The 23,775-nt window shown below is 35.4% G+C and overlaps 1 protein-coding gene across 5 annotated transcripts in view; it reads left to right on the forward strand.

Moving 5' to 3' along the window:
* Positions 1-1,664: 1,664 nt before the first annotated feature.
* Epha7 (EPH receptor A7) overlaps positions 1,665-23,775 on the forward strand; it is a 169,387-nt gene continuing 147,276 nt past the window's right edge. For 3 of the 5 annotated variants that reach the window (XM_048353819.1, XM_048353820.1, XM_048353821.1), the window contains exons 1-3: positions 1,703-2,016; positions 6,514-6,578; positions 9,935-10,604. In XM_048353819.1, coding sequence (XP_048209776.1) covers positions 1,920-2,016; positions 6,514-6,578; positions 9,935-10,604 — 832 coding nt within the window. In that variant the 5' untranslated portion in view covers positions 1,703-1,919. Of the gene's footprint in view, positions 2,017-6,513; positions 6,579-9,934; positions 10,605-23,775 lie in introns of all 5 variants that reach the window. The other 2 variants (XM_048353824.1, XM_048353818.1) reach the window with 2 other exon arrangements.

The following is a 23,775-nucleotide window of genomic DNA, read 5'->3' on the forward strand; positions in this document are numbered from 1 at the left end:
CAATTTCCTTTTTCTATGCATCTTTTACAGGGCACTTAGGATGCTTTTAGAAACAATTCTAAAATATTTAATAGACATAATGGCTAAGGAACATGTAACATTTAAGAATTAGGCTACACAACCAAAGCTGATAGATGAGAAGGAAATTCCCTTCTCTCTTCTGTTTAATCATATCAAGTAAGTAAATAGGATAGGCCCATAAAATAAAGGAAAACAAAGTAACTTGGGGGCTGTCATCCCTGAAAAGCCTTTACTATCTACACACACAAAAAAAATAACACTGTTTACTTTATAGTCACATACAGTTCAGTTTGAAATCTTAGGTGAAATCACACATTGGGTCTATCAGAACTGCAGGCAGTCTATTAAGGAATATTGTTTTTAAAAGAAGAAATACAGAACAAAAAATGCTCCCCTTAAGCATGTGTTCAAGTTACTCTGCTTGGTCTTTGAAATAGATGGTTTGGCAATTAAGTTTTTCAAGTTCTTCCTCTCTTCTATCACCCACCTCTTGAGCGGAGAATCCACAGCTGCCTAATGTAAAACAGATTTCTGTATGCAGCTATCTTTGCTGTTCTCCGTGAGTGAATTCAACTGGAAATGTTAATTTTTTTTAAATTCTTACTTTCTCTTTGAAAGATAATTACAGACTAATGACGGAATAATTGATGAAAATAGTAAATATTTGCCAGAGGACGTTCTTACTCTGTGAACTTAGTATGTCTTTAAAAGTAAATGCTAGACAGAGGAATGGGAAACGGTCTAAGCAGATGAGTCAAAGAAAAATCCCAGAAAAAGTCAAACACGTTGAAGGGGAAAAAAGCTGGAGACTGTGATCTTGTTTGTCTGAAGATCCCATTTACTAAGGAAACTGTTGCAAGAGACTGGGCAGGGGGTAGGAGGGGCGGGTGTATAAAACAAAAGACTTCCTTTCTCCAACTCCCCTTTTCCTTGTTTCTAATGTCAGAGGTTGTTGGAAACTCCTGAAAACATTCTTTTTTTTTTAATGCATTCAGTTAAATTCATTCTTTCAAAGATTGTGGTTGATGGTTGTTGGTGTCTAGAAACTGTTCTTGAAGGAACAGAAAATGAGAAGTAGAAACTTTGAAAAAAAAATGCAAATGAAAACAAAAGCTACCAGACTCCACAGAGTTTGTAACAAGAGGAAAGAAAAAAGAAAAAAAAAAAAAAAGTAAAAGACACTTTACTTAAAGGCACAGCTCATTTCACGGTCCAGGCTCCGAGATTGGTATTTGAGCAAAGGGCTTGCTTCTCCTCAGATTCCAAAAGCACAGCTCTAAACAGGAGTGCAAGTTGGGAGCATTGTTGTCGGGTTTAGTCAGCTTTCGGAAAACGGGCTGTTGTGGCAAGCAGGGCGCTCACAGTCGCACTCTGCCCATCGGCCATCCTCCTCCTCCTTCTCCAAGCATCCGGAGCGAGAGCCGAGAGCTCAGAACCAGAAGGGAATCCTGCACCCGCAACCTGACTCCGCTCTGCTCTGATTGGTTGGTCATTCGAACCCCGCCCCCGAGGTAGAGGCGTCGGTATCGCCGGATCCCGCCCCTCGGCCCTGGGAATCGCGGCTTGGCAGGCCGGCTGTGCCTGCCACTCAGCGAGAGTGGCGGAGGCTCTGGGTCCCAAGCCCCGCCCCCTCCCCCCTAATTGATATTATTGGAGTGTGGAGCAAGCGGCCGGTCTGCAGTCGGAGACTTGCAGGCAGCAAACACGGTGCGAACGATCAGGAGGGGGGAAATAAAATAAAATAATAAAGGCTAAACGAGGAGCAGCCGGCCTGGGACCGAGAAGGGGAATCGATGCAAGGAGCGCAATAATAATATAATAATAACCCACTTCGGAGAAAACAGCATTTCCAAAGCTACGACTCTACAGCAACCTAAAATAAAACCTGCTCATGCACCATGGTTTTTCAAACTCGGTACCCTTCATGGATTATTTTATGCTACATCTGGCTGCTCCGCTTTGCACACACGGGGGAGGCGCAGGCTGCGAAAGAAGGTAAGGCTATGGGAAAGCAAAGTTTGTTCTGACTTATTTATTTAGCTGTCTACCTGCACAAGCCGGCTCGTCCGCGGCGCTGCCGGCCGCGCCTCCGGCGCCAGTCGACCCTCCCCCGCCGGCTCCCCGCCCCCTCGCCGCTCGGGCGGCTAGCTCCGGGCGGACCGGCGGGCGGCGAGCCAGGGTTTCTCCAAGCCTTCTGCAGCCTGGCGCCCAGGTCCGTCCATCGAGGGGAGCGGGGTTTCAAGCACGAGCAGACCGGTGGGCAAGAGCGGCCCGGGAGGGCGGGGAGGAAGGGGGTGAAGGGGACGGCGGGTGAGCTCATTGCCTTAGACGGACCCCAAGCGGGTCACAGCTTCCCGCTCTAGCTCTCTCTTTCCTTCTCCCTCTGGCTCCCCTTCGAGAAGGAAGGAGTTGCGACCAGAGTTGGGATGGAAACTAGGGAGTGCAGCCTCGATCGTCCCTTCCTACCCTCGGGTGAGCTGGCGGTGTCCAAAGCCTTCCCGAAAGGAGCCGAGACTTGCGTGAGCACGGAATACTCGGGTTACTAATGAAGTGCTCAATGCGTCGGGGAGGCGGCGGGGGCCTGCGGCTGGCGCTCGGCCGGCGGCGCGGAACAATAACGCCTCGGAGGCGAAGCGGGGCGTGCAGCTCGCGCGTCCCGCGCGCCCCGCGCCCCGCGCCCCGCGGGCGGAGATGTCTCCAATCAGCGCGCTCTACCGGGCGCTGAAACCAGCAGCCTCTTAGCGGGATCCGACCCGCCGGGGACACTTGGTGGGCAGCAGTTATGCAATTGGTAATGAGATGCCGCCTGGGTGATTAGAAGTCTCCAATCATTTGCCCCTCAGTCCGGCAGTCGACGAATCTGAGTGGCCAAACCGTGCGGAAGAGCTGGACACTGAGGGTTAGTCCTGGTAGAAGGGAGCGGGTTTCATTTGCCGGCGGGGTATGCCTGGGTATGGTTTATTTTTCCTTCGTCTCCTTTGAACCTTTGACAAAAAGGTAAAAATACCTTTCGGTGCCTGTAGTTGGAGCTGGGCAAAAATAAATCCTGTCAATGGAAGTATCTCGCTTCTGAAGCGGTGTCACAATGCCCGCACCGCACCCCATCACCCAGGCTGTACACAGTATGTAAGGTTGATTACCCGACATTTTAAACGCAGAATGCCAACAATTGCTTGTTCCCGGGGTGTAGAGGAGGAGGGATCTGTTCGATTTAGGTCACGGTGGCAATGAAGACTCGGTTTACTTCGCGATCCTCCCTCCCTCTGTTCCCAAAAACTTAGTGCTTGCGGGGTGATTTTCTTTATTTCCTTTATACACTCCCTTTATTCAGCATCCCCCAGCCCGGTGCTTATTCCACCCTCTCAAAAGCTTGACCTTCTGACCCCAGTTACCACAACTGCAAGCTCTGCTGAGGATGAACTCATTCAGATAAAACTGTGCGTTTGAGCTGATTTGCTTACGTGTTTGCTGATAAGCCATGGTTTGAACTGCTAGAAACGCACCCCCATATACATTAAAAATAATTAAATAAATAAAACAAACCCCCCACGTTTCCACTCTCCGGACGTGACTGATCAGAATTATCCCCACCACTTTGCCCTGATTGCTTCGGCAGAGCGGGATCTAAGGAAAAGTTTTCAGAGCCACGGCAAAGCCCGGAGCTCGAGCACTCTTTGCAGACTAGAACAGGAGTTCGAGCTATAAATAACTGCATCACTAGGGGGAGAGAGGTTCCTGCAGCCAGAATGTCTCCCTTGCTCTCTTTTGCTCTTCTGAGTGCTTACGTGGAGAGGATTTTGATTCTAGGAGCCTGAATTCTTTAAATGCACAAGTGAGCTGTTTAAAAGGCAGGTGGAGGGACTGGCTCTGTGGCGGGCGGGAGGCGAATGCGCCTGGGTTCTGGTGGCGGCGCTTTCTGCGCGGCGCTCATCAAGCAGAGAACGAGAGCTGGCGTTTGGGGACTCAGCCCCTGGGGCGATGATGGTGGCCCGGGGCGTCCACAGGACCAGGGCTAAGTGCCAAGAAGCGCCCCCAAGCAGATACTGAGTTTGTACTGTGGTGAAGGGTGGCTGGAGGAAGATTAGGGACCGGTGCTTTTAGGAGCCGCTCACTCCCGCCACGTCCTCTCCCGGAGGTCGGTTCCCGCTACTGGAAGCACAGTCTAAGTCAGTCTGCTGCTCTGAGGCTAATTGCAGAAGCTGCTTTTCCTTTCCATCAATGCAGCCTCCGCCGATCCCTCAAGAGAAGACGCTTCCCGAAAGCCCTTGTCTTACTCCCGACTTCTTCCAGAGCAAGGGCGCCACCGGCTCCCAAGAGTGCCCAGGTCTGGCGGAAGCGTAATGGATGCTCGGCGCGGCGGGCGCACCCGTCTGCCCTGCACCGCCCCGCCCCGCCCCGCCAGCAGCCCCGCCCCGACCCCGGGATTCCGGCCGACTGTGGCCGGTGCGGACCAGATTGCCTAGGTCAGGGTGCACCCACCGCCCCTCGCCGGGCTCCACGCCACCCCCTGCCCGGGCTCCGGAGCTGCGCCTCCGTGTAAGGGCGCGAAAGAAAGATAGCACCGCACTCAGACTGAGCCGGACGGTGGGGAACAGACGGAGGGCAGAGACACGCTGATCACTTTAGAGCTGTCTGATTAAATACTCTCTGGCTGGTTTGGCCTGTCTTGGTTTGTTAGTTTCCTCCCCTAACTTGCCAGTAGTAAGTATGGCTTGACCTGCTTTGATTTGACTCAGAGAGCTGAGCAGCAGCTAAAGGGACAATCGCAATGTTTACTGTATTCCAAGAAAGTCACCTAGATTTAACATCCACACTTGTATTGTCCAGCACAAAACAACAACAACAAAAATGAACAAAAAAATCAGGGGAGAGGGAATCTCAGAAGGAAAGTAACTGTAACCCACAGAGTTGCTATATGATTCATTCCCCATGTTGATAGTAAAAATAAAATATTTTTTAAAGTTTATCTTCATTTAAATTGAATAGTTCAATGATTTTTTTTGGATATTATAAGTTAAAATGTGCACTTCAAATCATGTGTTTATGATTGGAAGTAAATCCAAAACTGATGATGAATTAAGGCTTTATCTTTTCCTGACACAGTCTCTGACAATCTTAAGTAGAAAACACAACACACACACACACACACACACACACACACACACACACACACACACACACACACACAGAAACAGATTCCTCTCTATTTCACTTACCAGAAATACCGATTCTCGTCTAGTGAACACAATCAACTGTTCCTTTGTTTTCTTAGCAAAACGCCTTTTCCGTGCATACAGAATTTCCCCCTAGTGATTAAAAATCCTTCACTATTAAAAAGTTCATAAAAGCATGTATAAATCAACTTAAAATAACCTTTTTGCTAAGGCTGATATTAAGCATGTTTGCCTATGTAATGTATATTCGTTATTATTTCTGAGAAATAAGGCAGTTGTCAAAATGCCTAGAGTCAGGTACATGTGTTAAAAGCACAAAAAACTTCCCTGAGTCTGAAACCAGTTTGATGCACAGACTAAGTTCTTTAGGAGAATAGTTGTCTTGAAAAGCAGTAAAACATATTGAGTTAAAGTATTATGTGTTAATAATGCATGACATCCTAATACATTGTCTTATTGGTATTTGAAGGAATATTAATTAAACTTACATGAAGATTAAATTAATTGTATATTTATACTCTGATAGTATAAAGGTAAAATGCAATTATTTTTAAAAGTTAAATTAGTTTGAACCATTTTGAGAATTAGGTAATTCATTGAAGTGTGTGTGTGTGTGTGTGTGTGTGATCACAACCCCCAAATTTTGGCAATGCAAAACCCCAAAAAATTTAAGCAGGAAAAAATTCTCAAAAAGAGGAACTAGAAGGATGTATCTGTTATTTAGATATCATCTTGTAGATATATTTTATATGCTATTTGTTTTCCTCATGATAACAGTGTTCAAACTTATTTTTAGCATTTCTTTATTCACTCTGGCATAAGAGAAAACGTATGGAAATTTTCATTTTTAAAAAATAAACTCTCTGTAAAGATGGTGAGAAACACTGTTGGTAGAATAGTTCAAATTAGTGTCTGACTGAAAAGTAATGTGGAATTTTGTTTCATTATATTAATACAGTTACACTTAACAATTTTGGAGACCTTAATGATTTATAAACTTCAACAGATAATCCCCAAATAATTAATATAGCACACTAAAAATTTTACTTCCATTTTCATGTTGCTGTTGTATGGTAAATTGATTTTTGTACTTTAAATATAACTAAACATAACATTGGTATTTTAATATATTGCCCTCTTAAAATATAATATACTTAGGTAACATCATTATTCTTTGTACTAGTCTTTTATATAAATATCTATGTATATGTGTTAAGTCATGAAATGGTAATTATATAAGCATTTGGTTCTGCTTAGCATGTTTACAGATGTATTTCATTTTTTCTTATAACATTTGGAATACAACTTTGTTTTTCAGTACTACTACTGGATTCTAAAGCACAACAGACAGAATTGGAATGGATTTCCTCTCCACCCAATGGGGTATGTAGTTCTTCCCATAAAATACAACCATTTATTTTTACAGTAAGAAACAGTTCCTCTTCTTCCCCCTACCCCACCCCAAGGAATTAGACACATACATAGATTTAAACTTAATTTCAAATATGCTGTTCACTATTTTATTGTTTTCAGAGACATTGAGTTCTCTGAGTATAGAAGGCATACTTAGAACTTTGAGAAATGAAAAAAAAAAAGTACAAACCACAGTATTTGGAGTGCTCATTGTGAAAGGAGTCACCTCTGTATTCCTGTGTTCCAGCTTTAAATGCTAACTAATTACAAGGAACATTCCTTTCACAAACTCACTAAAACCTCTTTAGTTGCTTTATGCTTCTGTGGCGTAATCACCAGGTATGTTGTGTGAAATTCTTTAAAAACAGTATGTAATCTGTTTTCCTCTTTTAAAATAGTTTTGCCATCATTCAAAAGACAGTGTACAAGGAAACTAAAATGTAAGGTGCTGGGCAATGTAGCATAAGATTGGTTGTCAAGCATTATTTAGATTCTCTAAATTTATGTCACATATTATCTGCTGTTATTAATCAAAAGTGATGGCAGATTATGTTAATCTTCTAGTAAAAATCTGCTATAAAAATGTGAAAGTTGTCCAATCAAAATATAAGAAGCCCCTAAAATATTAACTATAACTTCTCATATACTCAAGAAGATAGTTATATTACTTAAACTTTGTTCAGTTTCCATATTTTCTCTTTGATTGTGAAATAAGACACATTCTCTGACTCTTACTAAGGATTTAGGTTTGTTACTTAATTTTACCTTTGATACATGAGCAAATAGACATGAATTATGAAGATATATGAAGTATAACAGAATTTGCAAAGAGAGTGAAGTTCTACTATAAGGAAATTCATGTACATGATATATATCTTAAACCAATATATCATGATTTAAAAGTCAGTATACAGATATGACATGGGAACAGATTAAATCATAAAGTATTGAGGTTTTTCATTCAGTTCCTTTTTTGAGAAATTGCATTAGTATGTCATGTTGGTCACAAGAAATTATGAAAAAGTGAAAAATAATTTACAGATTAAGAGTGTGCTGAGTCTGAGGTATATATATATATATACATATATATATATATATCTTATGAAAGTGTTTTCCATAAGTAGAATAATAGACATTATAGAAAGACATTCATGATAAAAAATGAAACACCTTCTTTGCCAATGACAGATGCGGCCCATTTTCTACCATCCATCAATTAAAACAAATAGAGACAGAGGATGGTTTTATTTCAGAGGAGAAGTAAACTGATATATGATTGTAGTATTTCATCCATGTAATCCACAAAATGATAAATTATGGCTGTCAGTGTTACCTTGGCCTCAAATGGGCATTTTATCAGTCCACAGAATCATGAGCTAGCGGAAAACTCCACATATCCATAGGAATCAAGACATCCTGTTAGAAAATGAGAGTCACTATTTCCTTATGTTATACATGTGCTTAACTAAGAAAACATTGTTACAAAGACATACATATTAAGAAAATGTTTCTATAAGCATGCAATAAAGATGTATCTATGTTAAGACATTTATTCCTCAGTGGTGGCATTTGTGCAATTTTTTTCAAGTGTGAAATAGTAGAACAAGAATACACACACACATACACTCTCAATTTTTTTTTTACTTATATTACAGTTTTCTGAAAAAATTATCTTAGGAATAAAATATGTAAATAAATGTTAAATGTTATTAAGCTTCATAGGTAGTAATTGCTTTTGCCCACTTAGAAATAATTATCCTTTAAATTAGATAAAGGAATTTCTGAGATAGATTCCTTCACAACAGTAACACTTGATTTTTCATACTGATCAATTGTCAAAAAGACATACTTGTCTCTGTAGATTTGTGGGGTTTTTTGTAAATATTATTTTTAATTTTGCTTCTTTCAATGATTTCTAATTAAGAGACCAAATATCTATCCAGATAAATGAGTTTGTGCTTCTTGGGCTGATTGAATTTCAAACCGACTATAAGAAGGTCAATGAAACAAAGAGAAAATATGCATATTATTAACTAGTCACAATCAAAATTGATGCTAAGTAAATCAGAACATAAAAACTTGTTATTTGAGGAACTTTGATGATATTAGGCTACCATCATAATTAAGTAGCATCAAATTCTAGGTAACTCATGTAAGAAATTTCTGGATTATTGTGTACTGCCGATTTGTCAGGTCTGTGAATCTTCTAAGAACCTGTTTTAACAGTAGATATTAATATTTTACAGAGCATTTATGTTAAGCCTTACTTTAATCATGTTATAAAAATAAAATTCATTTCCAAATAATAGATATTTTCCCATCCACATATTTTTGAATTGATAGTTCAAATATTACATGATATATGACCTTGGACTTGAAAAATATTATATTTCTTCATTTCTTATTGAAGAAATGAATATAAGTTGACAACAATTTTACCATTACAATATCATAAATGTAAGGTGGAAGATTTTTAATGTCAGGAAAACACAAGTTGCTGGGTTTTTAAAAAAAGTTTTAAATCTATCATGTAAAGTGAATGTGTTCACTGTGAGTGGTAGATGGTATTACACATGGTTTAGTAATCATCAAATTATTGCAAAATTCACTTTTACCTTTTAACGAGAATATATAACAGGTATTTGTTTGTCCTATATATTGTATCAGAATATGAATGCTTTTAAATGTCAGTATTCACCTTGCTATTTACCAAGTACATGTGATTGTCTAATTTCTATTGTTACTTCATTATAGCTCAATTTGAAAAATGTTATATGATGCCCACCTTATAGATATGAACATGCTAGTGAAAGCTTTCACAGTTCATTACTCCTGGCATTACATTTTTTGCATGTTTTTAGGTAATCTCAGTATAACATTGAATTAAAATGTCAACTGAGTTATCACAAATTCTGCCTTGCATATGTATGTATCTGCCATTTAAAAATTAAAACCACAGTGGTATTTAGTCTATAGAAATGTTAATCTCACAAGAGATTATAGCATATGCAAACACACAAAGGAATGTTAATATACTTGCAAACAGATAGTAAGCAGAATGAAATATTTATTGCATTTTCAAAGAATGCAAGTAATATAAGTGATGTTCGGACAAAAATGAAATGAACTAGAAAACAATCCTCCTTTCTTTCGTTTAGTGTGTTTGTTGGGAAAGAAATCAACACAAACTTTCTAACATTTCACATTTGTGATATGGTAAAGATTCCTTATACACTTGGTAAAGCATGGTATTTTTCATCATCATCATCATCATCATCATCATCATTATTTGCTGAATGACTGATGAAATTTTAAAATTTTTCCAGTGGGAAGAAATTAGTGGTTTGGATGAAAACTATACACCGATAAGAACATACCAGGTGTGCCAGGTCATGGAGCCCAACCAAAACAACTGGCTGCGGACTAACTGGATTTCCAAGGGCAATGCACAAAGGATTTTTGTAGAATTGAAATTCACCCTGAGGGATTGTAACAGTCTTCCTGGAGTACTGGGAACTTGCAAGGAAACCTTTAATTTGTACTATTATGAAACAGACTACGACACCGGCAGGAATATAAGAGAAAACCTCTATGTAAAAATAGACACCATTGCTGCAGATGAAAGTTTTACTCAAGGTGACCTTGGTGAACGAAAGATGAAGCTTAACACTGAGGTGAGAGAGATTGGACCTTTGTCCAAAAAAGGATTCTATCTTGCCTTTCAGGATGTAGGGGCATGCATAGCTTTGGTTTCTGTCAAAGTGTACTACAAGAAGTGCTGGTCCATTATTGAGAACTTAGCTATCTTTCCAGATACAGTGACTGGTTCAGAATTTTCCTCTTTAGTTGAGGTTCGAGGGACGTGTGTGAGCAGTGCTGAGGAAGAGGCAGAAAATGCGCCCAGGATGCACTGCAGTGCAGAAGGAGAGTGGTTAGTGCCCATTGGAAAATGTATCTGCAAAGCAGGCTACCAGCAGAAAGGGGACACTTGCGAACGTAAGTAATCATGCTTTTAAGACTACTTTGCCTTGTTCTCTATTTCAATATGAGATATTTTAAAGAGCCACTATTGAAGCAAGTTTATTTGCCCTATACTTGCTGCTCAGTTTATTGGATCTAAATGATTGCTTTCGGTGGTGTTTTCACTATGGTATGCGAAGAAATATTAATGATAATTTTACCTGTTAAGAAAAACCTATTTCATTGCTGATATGGGAAGGGACAGTTTCACACTGCCTATATGATTTGGGAGAGGAAATCAGGCAGATAGACTTTAGCCCCCAGAGACTGAAGTAACATTAATTTGTTGAGATATCATTTCTAATAGTTTGACCACAAATTGTCTAGTTGTCTGACTAACAATGAGGTATGGCTAAGATGAGCTCTACTGACAGGCAGGGCATAAACAGATACATCACAAACTTTTAGAATTATCATAAATATATATACACACATATACATACATATATATTGTGACATTTCCATCAAGTTTCATTTAATAAATCTGAGTTCCATCTCCAATGATGTACTTCTTTGTGGGCCAAGTAATAATGTAGTTGATCTTTTGATAAGTCATGTTATAGTGGATCTCATTTTTGTGAAAAGAGGTCAAAGTGAACTTTTAATGATCACAGTACAATCAATAATCATTTGGTTGGATTTGGCTTTAAACAACAGCATACGATTTAGGAATTTTTTATCTTTGACTTGTAAAATTAAGTTTTCTGTTACATAATATTTATATGCTCAGATAATTGGCCATATTTTCCAATTTAAAACACCATTATGGGCTGGGGATATGGTTTAAGGCAAGAGTGCTTGTCTCCTGTACATGAAGCCCTGGGTTCAGTTCCCCAGCACCACATATACAGAAAACGGCCAGAAGTGGCGCTGTGGCTCAAGTGGCAGCGTGCTAGCCTTGAGCAAAAAGAAGCCAGGGACAGTGTTCAGGCCATGAGTCCAAGGCCCAGGACTGGGGAAACAAAAAAAAACCAAAAAACAAAAACACCATATGTGTACCTTCAATTTTGATATTTTCCATTTGTAGGTTCTGAAAAATACTATATAATAGTTACATTATTTCTCTTTTAACTTAACTTTTGTATGTTATGTTCAGATATATTTTATTCAAATATGACAACAGTTTGATTTTAATTTGTAATTTCTTGTAAAGTTAGAGAGAAATAGACCTAATAATTATTGTTATAAGTAAATTTGCCGACTAGCTTAGTTTATATAACAAGGTAGATAATTATCATGTCTGTTTTACAGAGTAGAAATAGAGTCAATGGAAAAAATTGCTTTCTGGCTGTTACTTTAATAATGTTTTTAACCTAGATTCATATTTTAGAGATTCTAACTCCAATATCTGGGCTTTTAGCAATGATGTGTCTTTAATTTCTATCACCAAGTGAGAATGCTAGGCAATAATATTTTTCATTAGTGAGCTCAAATGTTTCAAACGTAGCAGTGTGCATTACTCATTTCTTACATATGAATAACATTGTTTCCTCATAAAATTTTCTTTCTAGTTGAACAATTTAAGAAGTAATAATTATTAATATTTAGATTTATGATATCTGATTTAATCACATGTCCAGTGGCTTTTTAATGTTTTGCTCTAAATTCAGTCCTGATATTGTAATTTACCCACTGAATTGTAAAAAGAAATTTTAAAATTAGTGTTAACATATACAATCAGTAATTATTAAAATATATGCTAGATCCTGACATTTTGTTTGACATATAGAGTTAAATATAATAAAATATTCACATTTATTTCAAATGTGTATTTTTTACTCCTTTGATGAAATTATAGGAAACTTCAAAATTACATTTGAGGTTTACATTATATTTCTATTGGATATACTTTGTAAAATTTTTTAATTGTGTCACTGAGTAAGTATATTTTTTCTCTTGTTCAAAGCATTAAATACTTCATTGTATTTTCGCTCAACATATGAAGTACTTGTGGCTCAGTACTGGATCAAGATTTACATCATAGCTAAACTGTAAAGTGAACTCTGATCCAAATAAATGGAGATGTTGGAAGTTAAAGACCCAGAAGCTCTTTTGGCAGACTCTTGTGTCACTTGAGGGGTGGAAACTGCCTCTCAATCTCTTTTTTCTCCATCCCTTACTGGTTGCCTTCCTAATAGAGTAGAATCTCTTGCAATTTCCTTATATATAGAAGTAAAAATAAAATGAGGAAAATTTAAACCTAGAAAATTTATAACCGCCAGTAGGTAGAATGCTGTTCTATTTTATTGGTATAGAAATATTTCTAGAGAACTTATCCACTACATGAAAGGAACATGTTCTTTCTTACTGACTGAAAGTTAGCAATAGTTACTTCAATGTGATGGTGGGTCAATGTTGTTCTTTAAAAACATAGGAACACTAAGACACTTTGGCTTATAAAACAGCTGGTTTTAATTCTATACAGATTTCTGTTGCTGTGAAAGTAAAATGCACGTTTATACAACTAAAAATAGAAATAAGAAATAAATCAGAAATATACACAAAAATGTACCATTAAATTTGTAAAAGGAATAGGAAATAACATTGTATGTCCTAATCTTTTAAGGTTTAAAGATATTAATGGAAACCACAATGGTTATATTCCATTTTATGTAATTTTACTTGGATGGATCCTGAGTTTATTTGTTAAATAAAAGCAATCAGAAAATATTTGAGTTTATATATTTAAGTAGTTTTTTAAAGGCTTTTCATATACTTACCATGAAGCAGTCTCCAATTTTTTGCAAATGAGCAAAATCGTCTTGATAAATATGATATCATTAAAGTTAATTGTTTGGGTTTTAAAAATTAAAGCCATATTTGAGTTCCAAAATTATTGTCTCCTGCACACTATATTAATGTACCTAGAAGTAAAGTGAATCATTCTAGTGTCATTTCCATTCCTTTTGCTTTGTATATGTGGAAGTAGGTATTACCAACCAGGAAAGTTCATTAAGGGAATGCAACTGAAAGAGGAAAGACGCTTTTGAAAAATTCCTTACACATTGGTGTAAGTCAAGTAAATTACTTATGACATAACTTTCTCAATTTTTATCCTTGGTGAGGCTGGCAACGAATGAAATAAGTTACACTTGACTCTGGGACTATGCCCCTTTGTGAACCACTTCTTTCCTTGGCATAGGTCCAGTATGCTGGTGCAGGAGTACTTCCCTCTGGATTCAGTCCAGGCCTGCCTTTATAATATTCCTCCTGCCTCCTTTCAATGATCCTCTAAAGAGTTGGAAAACAAATCTAGTCCCATATTGAGAGAAACGCATGTGTTCAGAAAAGATGCTGCTCAGTCTTTAGCCATATGAAGGTGGTTAGCCACTTAGAGGCAAGTTTGTCCTGAAACCTGTCTGGAGTGACAAGCAATTGCAATGTTTGTTACAGTATTATATGCAATGTAAATAACTTTGAAAACTGATCACCATATTAGTTACTATAAGAGGGTTTTTGTTTTTTTGTTTCTTTGTTTCTGTCATGACTGCAAGGAAATAATTCAAATTTGGAAGTCAAATATTAAACCCACTAGTATGTGGACAAGTTTTTAGTAAATAATTAAATATTGTGCTTTTATGAAAATAGCTCTTTATAGCAAATTTAAAACATACAATTCCAGTTAGTAGGCTTTTACTGTCAAACAGCCTTTTAAAAATGTATGTATTGTTTCAATTTCTCTATAAACTCTAGCCAATATATTTTCTTAGTAAAGAAGGCAGTGATTGTAAGGATTGAGAACAGATTGTATTATGTTTTACCTAAATAAATAAGTAAATAAGATGGGAAGGCTGATAAAATTGCATACTGAACAATGTTTTGAATTCTTATAAATTTTCCATAATGTTAATCCATTCAGAAAGCATAGTAGTATTTTTTCAAAATGTAGAGCTGGGTTTTACACCTAAGGTTTGTGTAGGAGATCTACAGTATATGCTGATTAGGAAATGTTCACTATTCTCATTCATCCTTACTATATTACTAAGAGAGAAAAAATAATTTTTCTCTCTATCGATAATTTTATGTAACAATCTTAGAGGTGAATACACAATCTTGATTCTGTTTGTCTTTTCCCTCCCTCAATACCATACTGCTTCACTTAGGTTTGTTGTGGAGTTTAACCCCATAGACTTCGCTACTCTAGAACTAACATCTTATTTTAAGTAGGGTGACATAATTGTTTCCTTGTTAACACTGCCTCTTTTTGCTTTCAAAAATGGTCTTTCTGTTTTATAGATTCACCTATATAATCTCTCTATTTATAAAATGTTAAGGATATGATGAAGCTTTCAAAAGAAATATGACTTTCTTGCTGTATTTATTTATATTGCTTAATTTAAATTGTGTGAAAACAAAATTTTAGGATGTTTCTTTTTGATGATTTCAAGTGGAATTCAATAATAGATTTGGGATGTTTTAATTTTAAGCAATTTCTCAATGGCTACTTATTATATTTCATTAAGAAATCTATCATCATTGTAATATATAAGTTGTGCACATATAACACACACTGTTACAGTAATTTAAACGTGCATTCAACTTAACAGAATTAATTATATTTAAAATGTTAATTAGAATTTTTGAAAATAATTTTTACAGACAAGTAACATGTAATTTGTTCCATCATATTTCACACTACACATGAATCTTGTATACACACTATATATATACATATGTATGTATGTATGTATGTATGTATGTAATATGTATTCACCTCAAGAGAAGCAGCTCAGATCTTTAAGTCAGAGGTTGTAAATTCTCCTCCAAAACTTACCAGATGCTAAAACTAGGGCATTTTTCTCTAACTTTAATTTCCTTAAGTATAAATTGGTGCTAATAAAAATAGTACTTCCCTCATAAAGTTCTTGTCAGAATTGAATGAAATAAATGCATGTTAAAACCCTTGGAATAGTATCTGGGACATAGCAAATAACCAATGAATGCTTGCTGTTATCTTATTATTAATAATGCAATAAGGAGTTTGCTAAGTAAAGAAATCTCATGACAATGAATGAATGAACATATACCTCATAGGCCATAAATAGTTTAAAATAACCTCTATATCAATAATCCACTTCAGGTATCTTACCTATGAAAGCTTTTCAATAAAAAAAGCATTTTATATACAGAATGTACATTTTATGGCCCAAATACTTGGGGAAAATGTTTTTGCATAGCATTTTTTCTTTCATTTGTGCATATACCTTGAAATGCTGAAAATAACCAAATGTCCAATGCTAAGGTGCCTTACTTTGGTTGCATTTAGTTATTAACATATCAGTGAGGCTCTATAGGAATTTTGAATTGCCTTATCAGTAATTTTGAATGTCAAAGAAAGCAGTACTTGCCTATATTGCTATTTAAAATTATGTAAAATATACATTGGGTAATGAATAGATGGAAACATAACTACAACAATGAATTTATTCTCAGTACTGGGAATGGAGTGATCTTCTGTTCTCTCTGTGTTTCTAAAGTATCTAGGAAATTAACGTTTATTTTTGCACATCATAACCACTAGTTATTAGTAACCTGATAGTTCATTAAACGAAACCCGAGTTATATATTGAAAATAGGGGATTTTCAATGACATCAACTTCTGATCAGAGTAAGGCAGAGCTCTGGTAAAAGCATAGTAAGTAGAAACTATATTTTAAGTCATATTAAAGAAAAGAAATTCAAAGAGCTTGGTAAAAAAAACTGCTCATAGATTTTGTTATCTTAGTTATTAATGCGTAAGTGCTGTTTTAAGTATTCTACATGTAGTAATTTAATCACTTATAAGGTCTAACCAAGTCATTTAATCCAATAGCTAGGCATTACTACTTAATTTCAAAGAAATGAAATCTTTAACGAAGGTTTAATAATTGATTTCAATAATATATAATCAGCTGTTTCCCTAACGTATCTAAACATTCTTTTATGTGAACGAACTATTGTGTAGTTAGGATGTGTTAAGTACCACTACACAGAGAGTTGTAGAATCAAACATATTCTAAGTTTAGAATTCACAATACCTATGGTTAGTACAGAAGAGTATTCTATCTGTTGCAAACACATACAAATGAGCATTTAGAATATATTGAAATGTGTTTAAATCTAAACATTTAAAAATTACTTCAACACATTTGTCTTCATTTTTTCAAATATACTCAACATTAAGTAATTATTTTTTTTGTTCACTTTCCTAGTCCAATACTTAAGTGCCGTGAAAATGTTCCTTGTAAAGTATAATAAACACAGTATCCCTTTAATTAAATAAAACAAAACAAAAATTGAGGTTCCTAATTATTTTAAATGGCATTTAAATCCTTTTACTTTGACCACTTTAGTCCCAGTTTTATAGTTCAGTCTTAACTTCTTTTCCTGGTACTGATTCCTTCTACCTGAGCTCTCCCCTCAATATTTCTCTGACACCCTTTATTTAACATTGGACCTAAAGACATGCAGAACTTTTTTACATAATTACCTATTATGCTGTGATTCTACACATTCTCTGAGACTCTCTCCTATGCAATGAACTCTTTTCCCGATGAATATCGATTTCCTAGTTTTTACAGTGCCATTATTTTTTTGTACTATTTCTTCCCTTATAATCATCCTTTTATGCCAGCCAGCTTAGTTTAGGTTAGAAAACTGCCTTTCCTTACAATTCTTAATGGAAGGCCACCTACCTCTTTGAACATCTATAATTTGACCCATATCAACATTGGTATCCTCAATGCTATCAGAGTTTACTCAGCATATTTTCCTCTTAAAATTTTCAAGCTTCTTAACAGTCAACTCTTCCATTGTTTGAACTGTCCATCATACTGACTCATGCTCTTTCTTGTGCCATCTTAGTCAATAAATTCAACAAATTTTGTAATTATTAATTTATAATGTACTAATTATTCAGAAAAATATTTTATTCTCAGATCATATCAGCTTTTTGCTTTTTATCGTGTGTGGCATATCTTGAGGATTTCATTTCAAATTCTATGAAAATGAGTACCTGACATCTTAATTAATTTTCCTGATAGCATAGTTCTGATGACCTGTTAATAGTTAGTAAACTAGGACAGGACACTACTTCCATATTTAAGCACTTATTTATATGAAAATAACATAACTGATTTTGATTAATAATTGTAATATTCCTATAACCTCTTATTTTCTTTCTTTTCAATTTCCCCATCTCTTTTTTCTACTGAAATTAGTAGTAATTCATCCATTTTTCCTTTTCAACATCTGAAGAAACAAATCAAAGTCTGATAACCTTTTCTATACTAAGGGTGTGTTGAAATGTGTTTATGTTTAACTTACATGATTTTTGTTCCAAAACCTTGTTGGTTCATTTCTAATTATATATTGTACATAATAGTTTCATTTGCAAACAATATATGCAAAGCATTCTCTAAGCTATTATCAATTCTATGCTTTACATTGAATAGTATGTACATTTTATTGGCATATGATAATCAGGAGTATCATGATTTGAGGCCAGCCAGGTTATAGATCGATTTTAGCACATAAATATCACATTGATAATCTCAGAGTACTTATTTGAAGACATTTCTGAATAAGCAATATGCATGAATCTGGAACAAGTATCAGCTTGTGGGGAAGGCTCTCAGCCTTCTTTCCCAGAAACTGTGGCTGTTTTCTGTTTCATGTGTACTGTATAGATAACTTGCTTAATAATTTTCTTTTTTTCATATAGAGAAATGTCATTGGGATACTTAAATTATAGTTATGTCACAATTTCTAATCAGAACATTATTACTGCCATTTACAATTACACTGGCTTGTCCTCATCTCCAGTCATCTTTATATGCACTCAGGCAAAGGAAAAATTCTTAGAAGTTCTTCCTTCTTCTAGTCATCTTTGTTTATTAGTAGTAGAACGAAAAGGAGAGAAAAGGAAATAAAGAAGGAAATTTATGTGTCTGATTTAATTTTCTGTGATTTATTCGATTAATATATGACTTCAGAACCTTTCTGTTTGATCTAGCTTTAAATGGAATATGGTCATTCTTATGTTTCTAGGAGAAGTACAAATTGGCAGGAATTGTTGGCAACGAGTATCGTAATAAAATTTTGTAATGAATTTGTTTTGATAAATCATATTTGGAGGCTTGAACTCTGATCCTGGGCGCTGCCCCTGAGCTCTTTAGCTCCAGGCTAGTGCTCTACCTCTACCACTTTGAACCACAGTGCCACTTTCAGTTTTCTTGTGGTTAACTGGAATTATGAGTCTCATGGACTTTCTTGCCCAGACTGGCTTGAAACCATGATCCTCAGAGCTCTGTTTCCTGAGCAGCTAGGATTGCAGGCATGACGCATCAGCACCCAACTTCTGGGGTTTTTCTTAAACAGAAAAAAAAAGACTGAAATAAGAAGGCTGAAAATTATTTTTCTGAAAGTCCAAGAGGTAGAGCTCTAGCCTTGAACAAAAGAGCTCAGGAACAGTGCCCAGGCCCAGAGTTCAAGCCCCATGTCCAACAAAAACAGAAAGCAAAATCCTCACAAAATAAAGTAGATGAACATATACAATTACATACATATTTATATCTATAAAGACATAAATATTCACATACATACATGCATATATGCACTCACTTATACATATTCCTACCCCTACCAAGAGGTTAAAAAAATGTCCTTAATGGACACAATGGAACAAGAAATAACTTATTTTTCTCCTCAATCCATTTTTAAATTTCGAAATTGCTATCTTTTTAATTTATAATTGACAAATTTACATGATTTTGTTTTCTGTGGAAATCAAAATTAACAGTTACAGAGAAGCTGGGATAAACTCTCGTAGGATATTCTTGAATTACTGCATATTTTAAAAATAATATAAAATAACTCAAAGCTCTCTTAGCAATACTTTACCAAAATACTTCACACACAAAAACGTAATGCTTCACCAGGCCTTGGTGGCTCAGCTTTGTAATCCAGCTACTCAGGAGACTGGGATCTGAGAATCACATACTGGTGGCAAACAAGGCAGTAAAGTCCATGAAACTCTTATCTCCAGTTAATCAACAAAAGTCCTAAAGTTGAGCTGTGGCTCTTTTCAGGACTTCACTCAGCCTCAAAAAAAAAAAAAAAAAGATGAAAATTAATGAAAAAGCTTTTCACTTAATTTTATATAGGTAGTTTTTCTCTGTAATATACAGTATTTCAAATCTTTTTAAATCCTGGAAAACAAGAGCAGTAAATTTCATACTCATTGGTGTTATAGTTTTCCGTCGTATATTAGATCTAAAGAAAGTAAATCCTAACAGTTATCCCTCTTTTAAGAGTATATGTAAATATGTTTTCAAATGAGACCTTTGGGCATCTTTCATTTTCTCAGATAAACAGTACTTCAGCAGAAGCAGATAAGTAAGCACTTACTGGCCAGGTTTCCCCCGCAAAAGCTGCAGAATTTAGCTCCCAAACCCATATAAGGGCAGAGACTCAATCAGGCTACTGCAAAATCTCTTTCACAGCAGAGTGAGGCTCAAGGTTCAGGCGGTGGTCTGCAGTAGGGAAAGGCTGTGTGGAGACAGTACTGTATTCTAGTTAGAAAAGGAAACTTGACAGAGAATTTCTCAGGTTTGTTATAGTCCTTGATTCTTACTGTGTCTAATATTTATTCTGTATAAACGTTATATACAAGAGAGAGGATCATAATTGTTTTATTGTGTTCTCCAACAAAGCAGCATTGCTAATCTAAATTCAGACAGCTTGCCTGTACATTACTTTCCAAGATTACATACCTGGTCATCACTGCATATAAATTCTTGCTCACATTAAGTATGACGTACTTTTTTAAAGGTGAAACAAGTGTGCTTTTACTTCTGATTTTTCTGTGTTTTTTTCTGCAACTTCTCTTACAGTGATTTTGATCTGGGCCATTCCTATTTATTTATATACACTATTTCCATGGTTGAAACATTTATAATATACATTCAAATCTACTAAGTGGATTGAAATAGTGAAAGTACATTTTTCTGCCACATTCTGTGTTTTTCTTCAATGAAATATAATATCTGGTTACAACTTAACCTTATCTTTCCTTACGTGAAAGAAATTTTACATATTATTATTCAGTACCGTTCATATTAATATTCAAAGAATTAAACTTTATTACTAGCTATCATTTGCATTGAAAATCTTTGATCTAATGATATCAATGTTGATGTCAATAATGTGTCTGTGTTTGACTCTAATTATATGTCTATGTGTTCCTGGGAATTAAATCTATAGTTTTGTGTATGCCCTTCAGTTTTGTTTGTTTGCTTGTGATAGTCTTGGCTAAGTGGCTGATTATTTTCAAACTCAAGATACTTCTGCTTCAGAACTCCTAAAAGCTCGAGTTGCAGGTGTGTGTCATCGTGCCTCACAAATGCCTCTAACTTGAACTGTAATTCATTGAATTTTACTTCCAGTAGACTTCAAATATAGCTTTGCCTCTTTAAGTCTTGGAAAATATCCATCAATCCCCAAAGCTAATACAATTAAATTAAACTTAAAAATATTATAATAAAGGCAAAGACAAATTTCAAAATAAAATTTATAAATTGTAATACTGTATGGAATTACTTTTGCCGATTGACTCTTGATCTGCTCTATAAAGCTAAGAAAGTAAACCAAACTCTGTTCTATGATGAAGCTTAAGGTTCCTTCTTTAGTGTGAGGACTGTGGTTGTCTAACTTCAGAATTACCATTCCTAATGAATGTAAAACACTTAATCAAGATGTATTTATTATTACTTACTGAGTAATATTTTTAATTCTTATTTTTAAATAGGTGTAACAGTTATGCCTTGGTATGCTTAAATTTGAAAATGAGAAGTAGAGATTAACAATTAATAACAGTGTAGTGATCATTTCACTAGCTTTTTATTGGTAAGAATACAGATTGGAGCTGAATATGGAATGTAAGCAAATAGCTCCTTCTACCTTTCTTTTTTTTTGGCCAGTCCTGGGCTTTGGACTCAGGGCCTGAGCACTGTCCCTGGCTTCTTCCCGCTCAAGGGTAGCACTCCGCCACTTGAGCCACAGCGCCGCTTCTGGACGTTTTTTTTTTTTTGTTTTTTTTTTTTCTGTATATGTGGTGCTGGGGAATCGAACCTAGGGCCTCGTGTATCCGAGGCAGGCACTCTTGCCACTAGGCTATATCCCCAGCCCTCCTTCTACCTTTCTTGATCTTCAGTTTTAAATGAATTTTTGTCATTGAATAATCTTGCAGAGATAACAAACTACATGGGATGTCTGTGATAGAGCATAAATATTCAGGGGGCCTCTAAATACAGCTTACTTAAATTTATGTAAGTGCAGTCTGGGTTCATAATGAAAAACACAGTGCTGTTGTATGTCAGAATCCATACTGAGCACAAATCTTTTATCGTACCTACATTATTCATTTCCTTCTTCCTTCTCAATCTCATCATCATTTATTGGTCATTGTCATTATCCCCTATCTGCTCCATCTTCTCCTTCTCATCTCAGCATTTTCTAAAATATAAGATAAAAACAAATCAACCACAAAATACTCAAGACGGGTTATTTACATGTATATAATGTACATTTTATTCATGTAAGGCTACAGGTCATGGTTATTTATTACTCATTAATGTCAATAGACTGTCACTCACCAGAGTAGAATCTGACGAAATGCTGACATTGATGGACATTTTCATGAGAATGTGCATTGGGAGAAGTCTCATACCAATTGAACACACATCACCTGCACCCATATTTGGAGATAAGAGTCTTCTCACTGTTTTTTTTTTTTTTAATGTAAAAGTACTGAATATTATCTGAAGTGATATGTGGCTTCAGGCTTAGCAAATGCAAGGCCTTGAGTTTATTTCCTAGTTAGTATGAGTAACTCATTTGATTCAGATGATGAATTTTAGGTTTTTAGCAATATGATTATCATATAAGAGAAATGGCTGGTTTGATTTCTTTTAAAGAATGCAGATTCTTGATGCTTGTACCTCAGACCTTAGAAGACACATTTGATTTTGTTAATTTTGTTTTGTGGAAAATGTATTATAAATAAAAATCAACAGTTGCTTTGCAACCATAAATACAAATATATAAAATATCTGAAATTATTACATTTATTGTGGAAATACTGCTGGCTTGAGAGAATAAAAATAAGAGTCATTAATATATTTTCCATATTGGTATTAAAATAAGAAAGGTTTACATTGATCCTTAAGTAACTGTCAGTTTTGCTTTCTTTTAAATTGACTTCTCCATTTGAATTAAACATAGTATGCTTCTTTTAACTGTAATTGTTACAGTTAATATGCCTATGAGAGAAACATTTAATTGGTAATTGTTTTAAATTATAAGTTTTGAATTTTCTCAGCATGAATGAAAAGTGCAGGATTATATAATATTTTTATCTAGGCTCAAAAATTATAATTTTAATATAAAAGGAAATTATCATATTATATTTTTTCTGCCATTGTACCACAGGTCAAACATTGTCAGAATTAGCACATATTTATATTTTGGTGAAATGTATTTTTATTTTCATATTATACTTTTATAATGAAGACTGAAATGTTATAGTCTCTAAGTCTGCAAAATATATTAAATCATATTTTCATGAAGTAAATCTTTTTGCCAGTTATATATTCTAACATTTTATAGCTTCTAAATTATAATCTATAAATTGTTCATTGTAGAAAATTTCCTACAATGTGTTAAATGAAAATATATTTCTAAGAAATTATATGCATTTTTTACTACTGGAATTTGAAGTTTTGCAATTTCTTGCAAATTATCCAAGCTTCGATAACAAAACTCTAACATATTAAAATAGCCCATAGCTAGGATCTCAAAGTAGAGTATATTTTATCACTCTTTATAGTGTCTTTCATAGCTACTGATAATTTTATGGTTTGTTTTTTTTTTTTAACTCTGGAAAAGTCATCTACTACAGGATCGTTACCCATATGGAAATCATGTTAAATATTTTTCAGGTACACACATTTTAAAATAGTAATACACTTTACTTTATATAAAATAGAATAATATTTTCCTGCAATTTGAATAAGTCATTAGTTATAACCAGGAGTGCTTGGGATTTTAACTTTCCAGTTGGAAATTTAATGAGAGGTTATGTAAGGGTTAATTTCTGCAGATAAGTGAT

Source organism: Perognathus longimembris, chromosome 9, assembly GCF_023159225.1.
Source record: "Perognathus longimembris pacificus isolate PPM17 chromosome 9, ASM2315922v1, whole genome shotgun sequence".
NCBI lineage: Eukaryota > Metazoa > Chordata > Mammalia > Rodentia > Heteromyidae > Perognathus > Perognathus longimembris.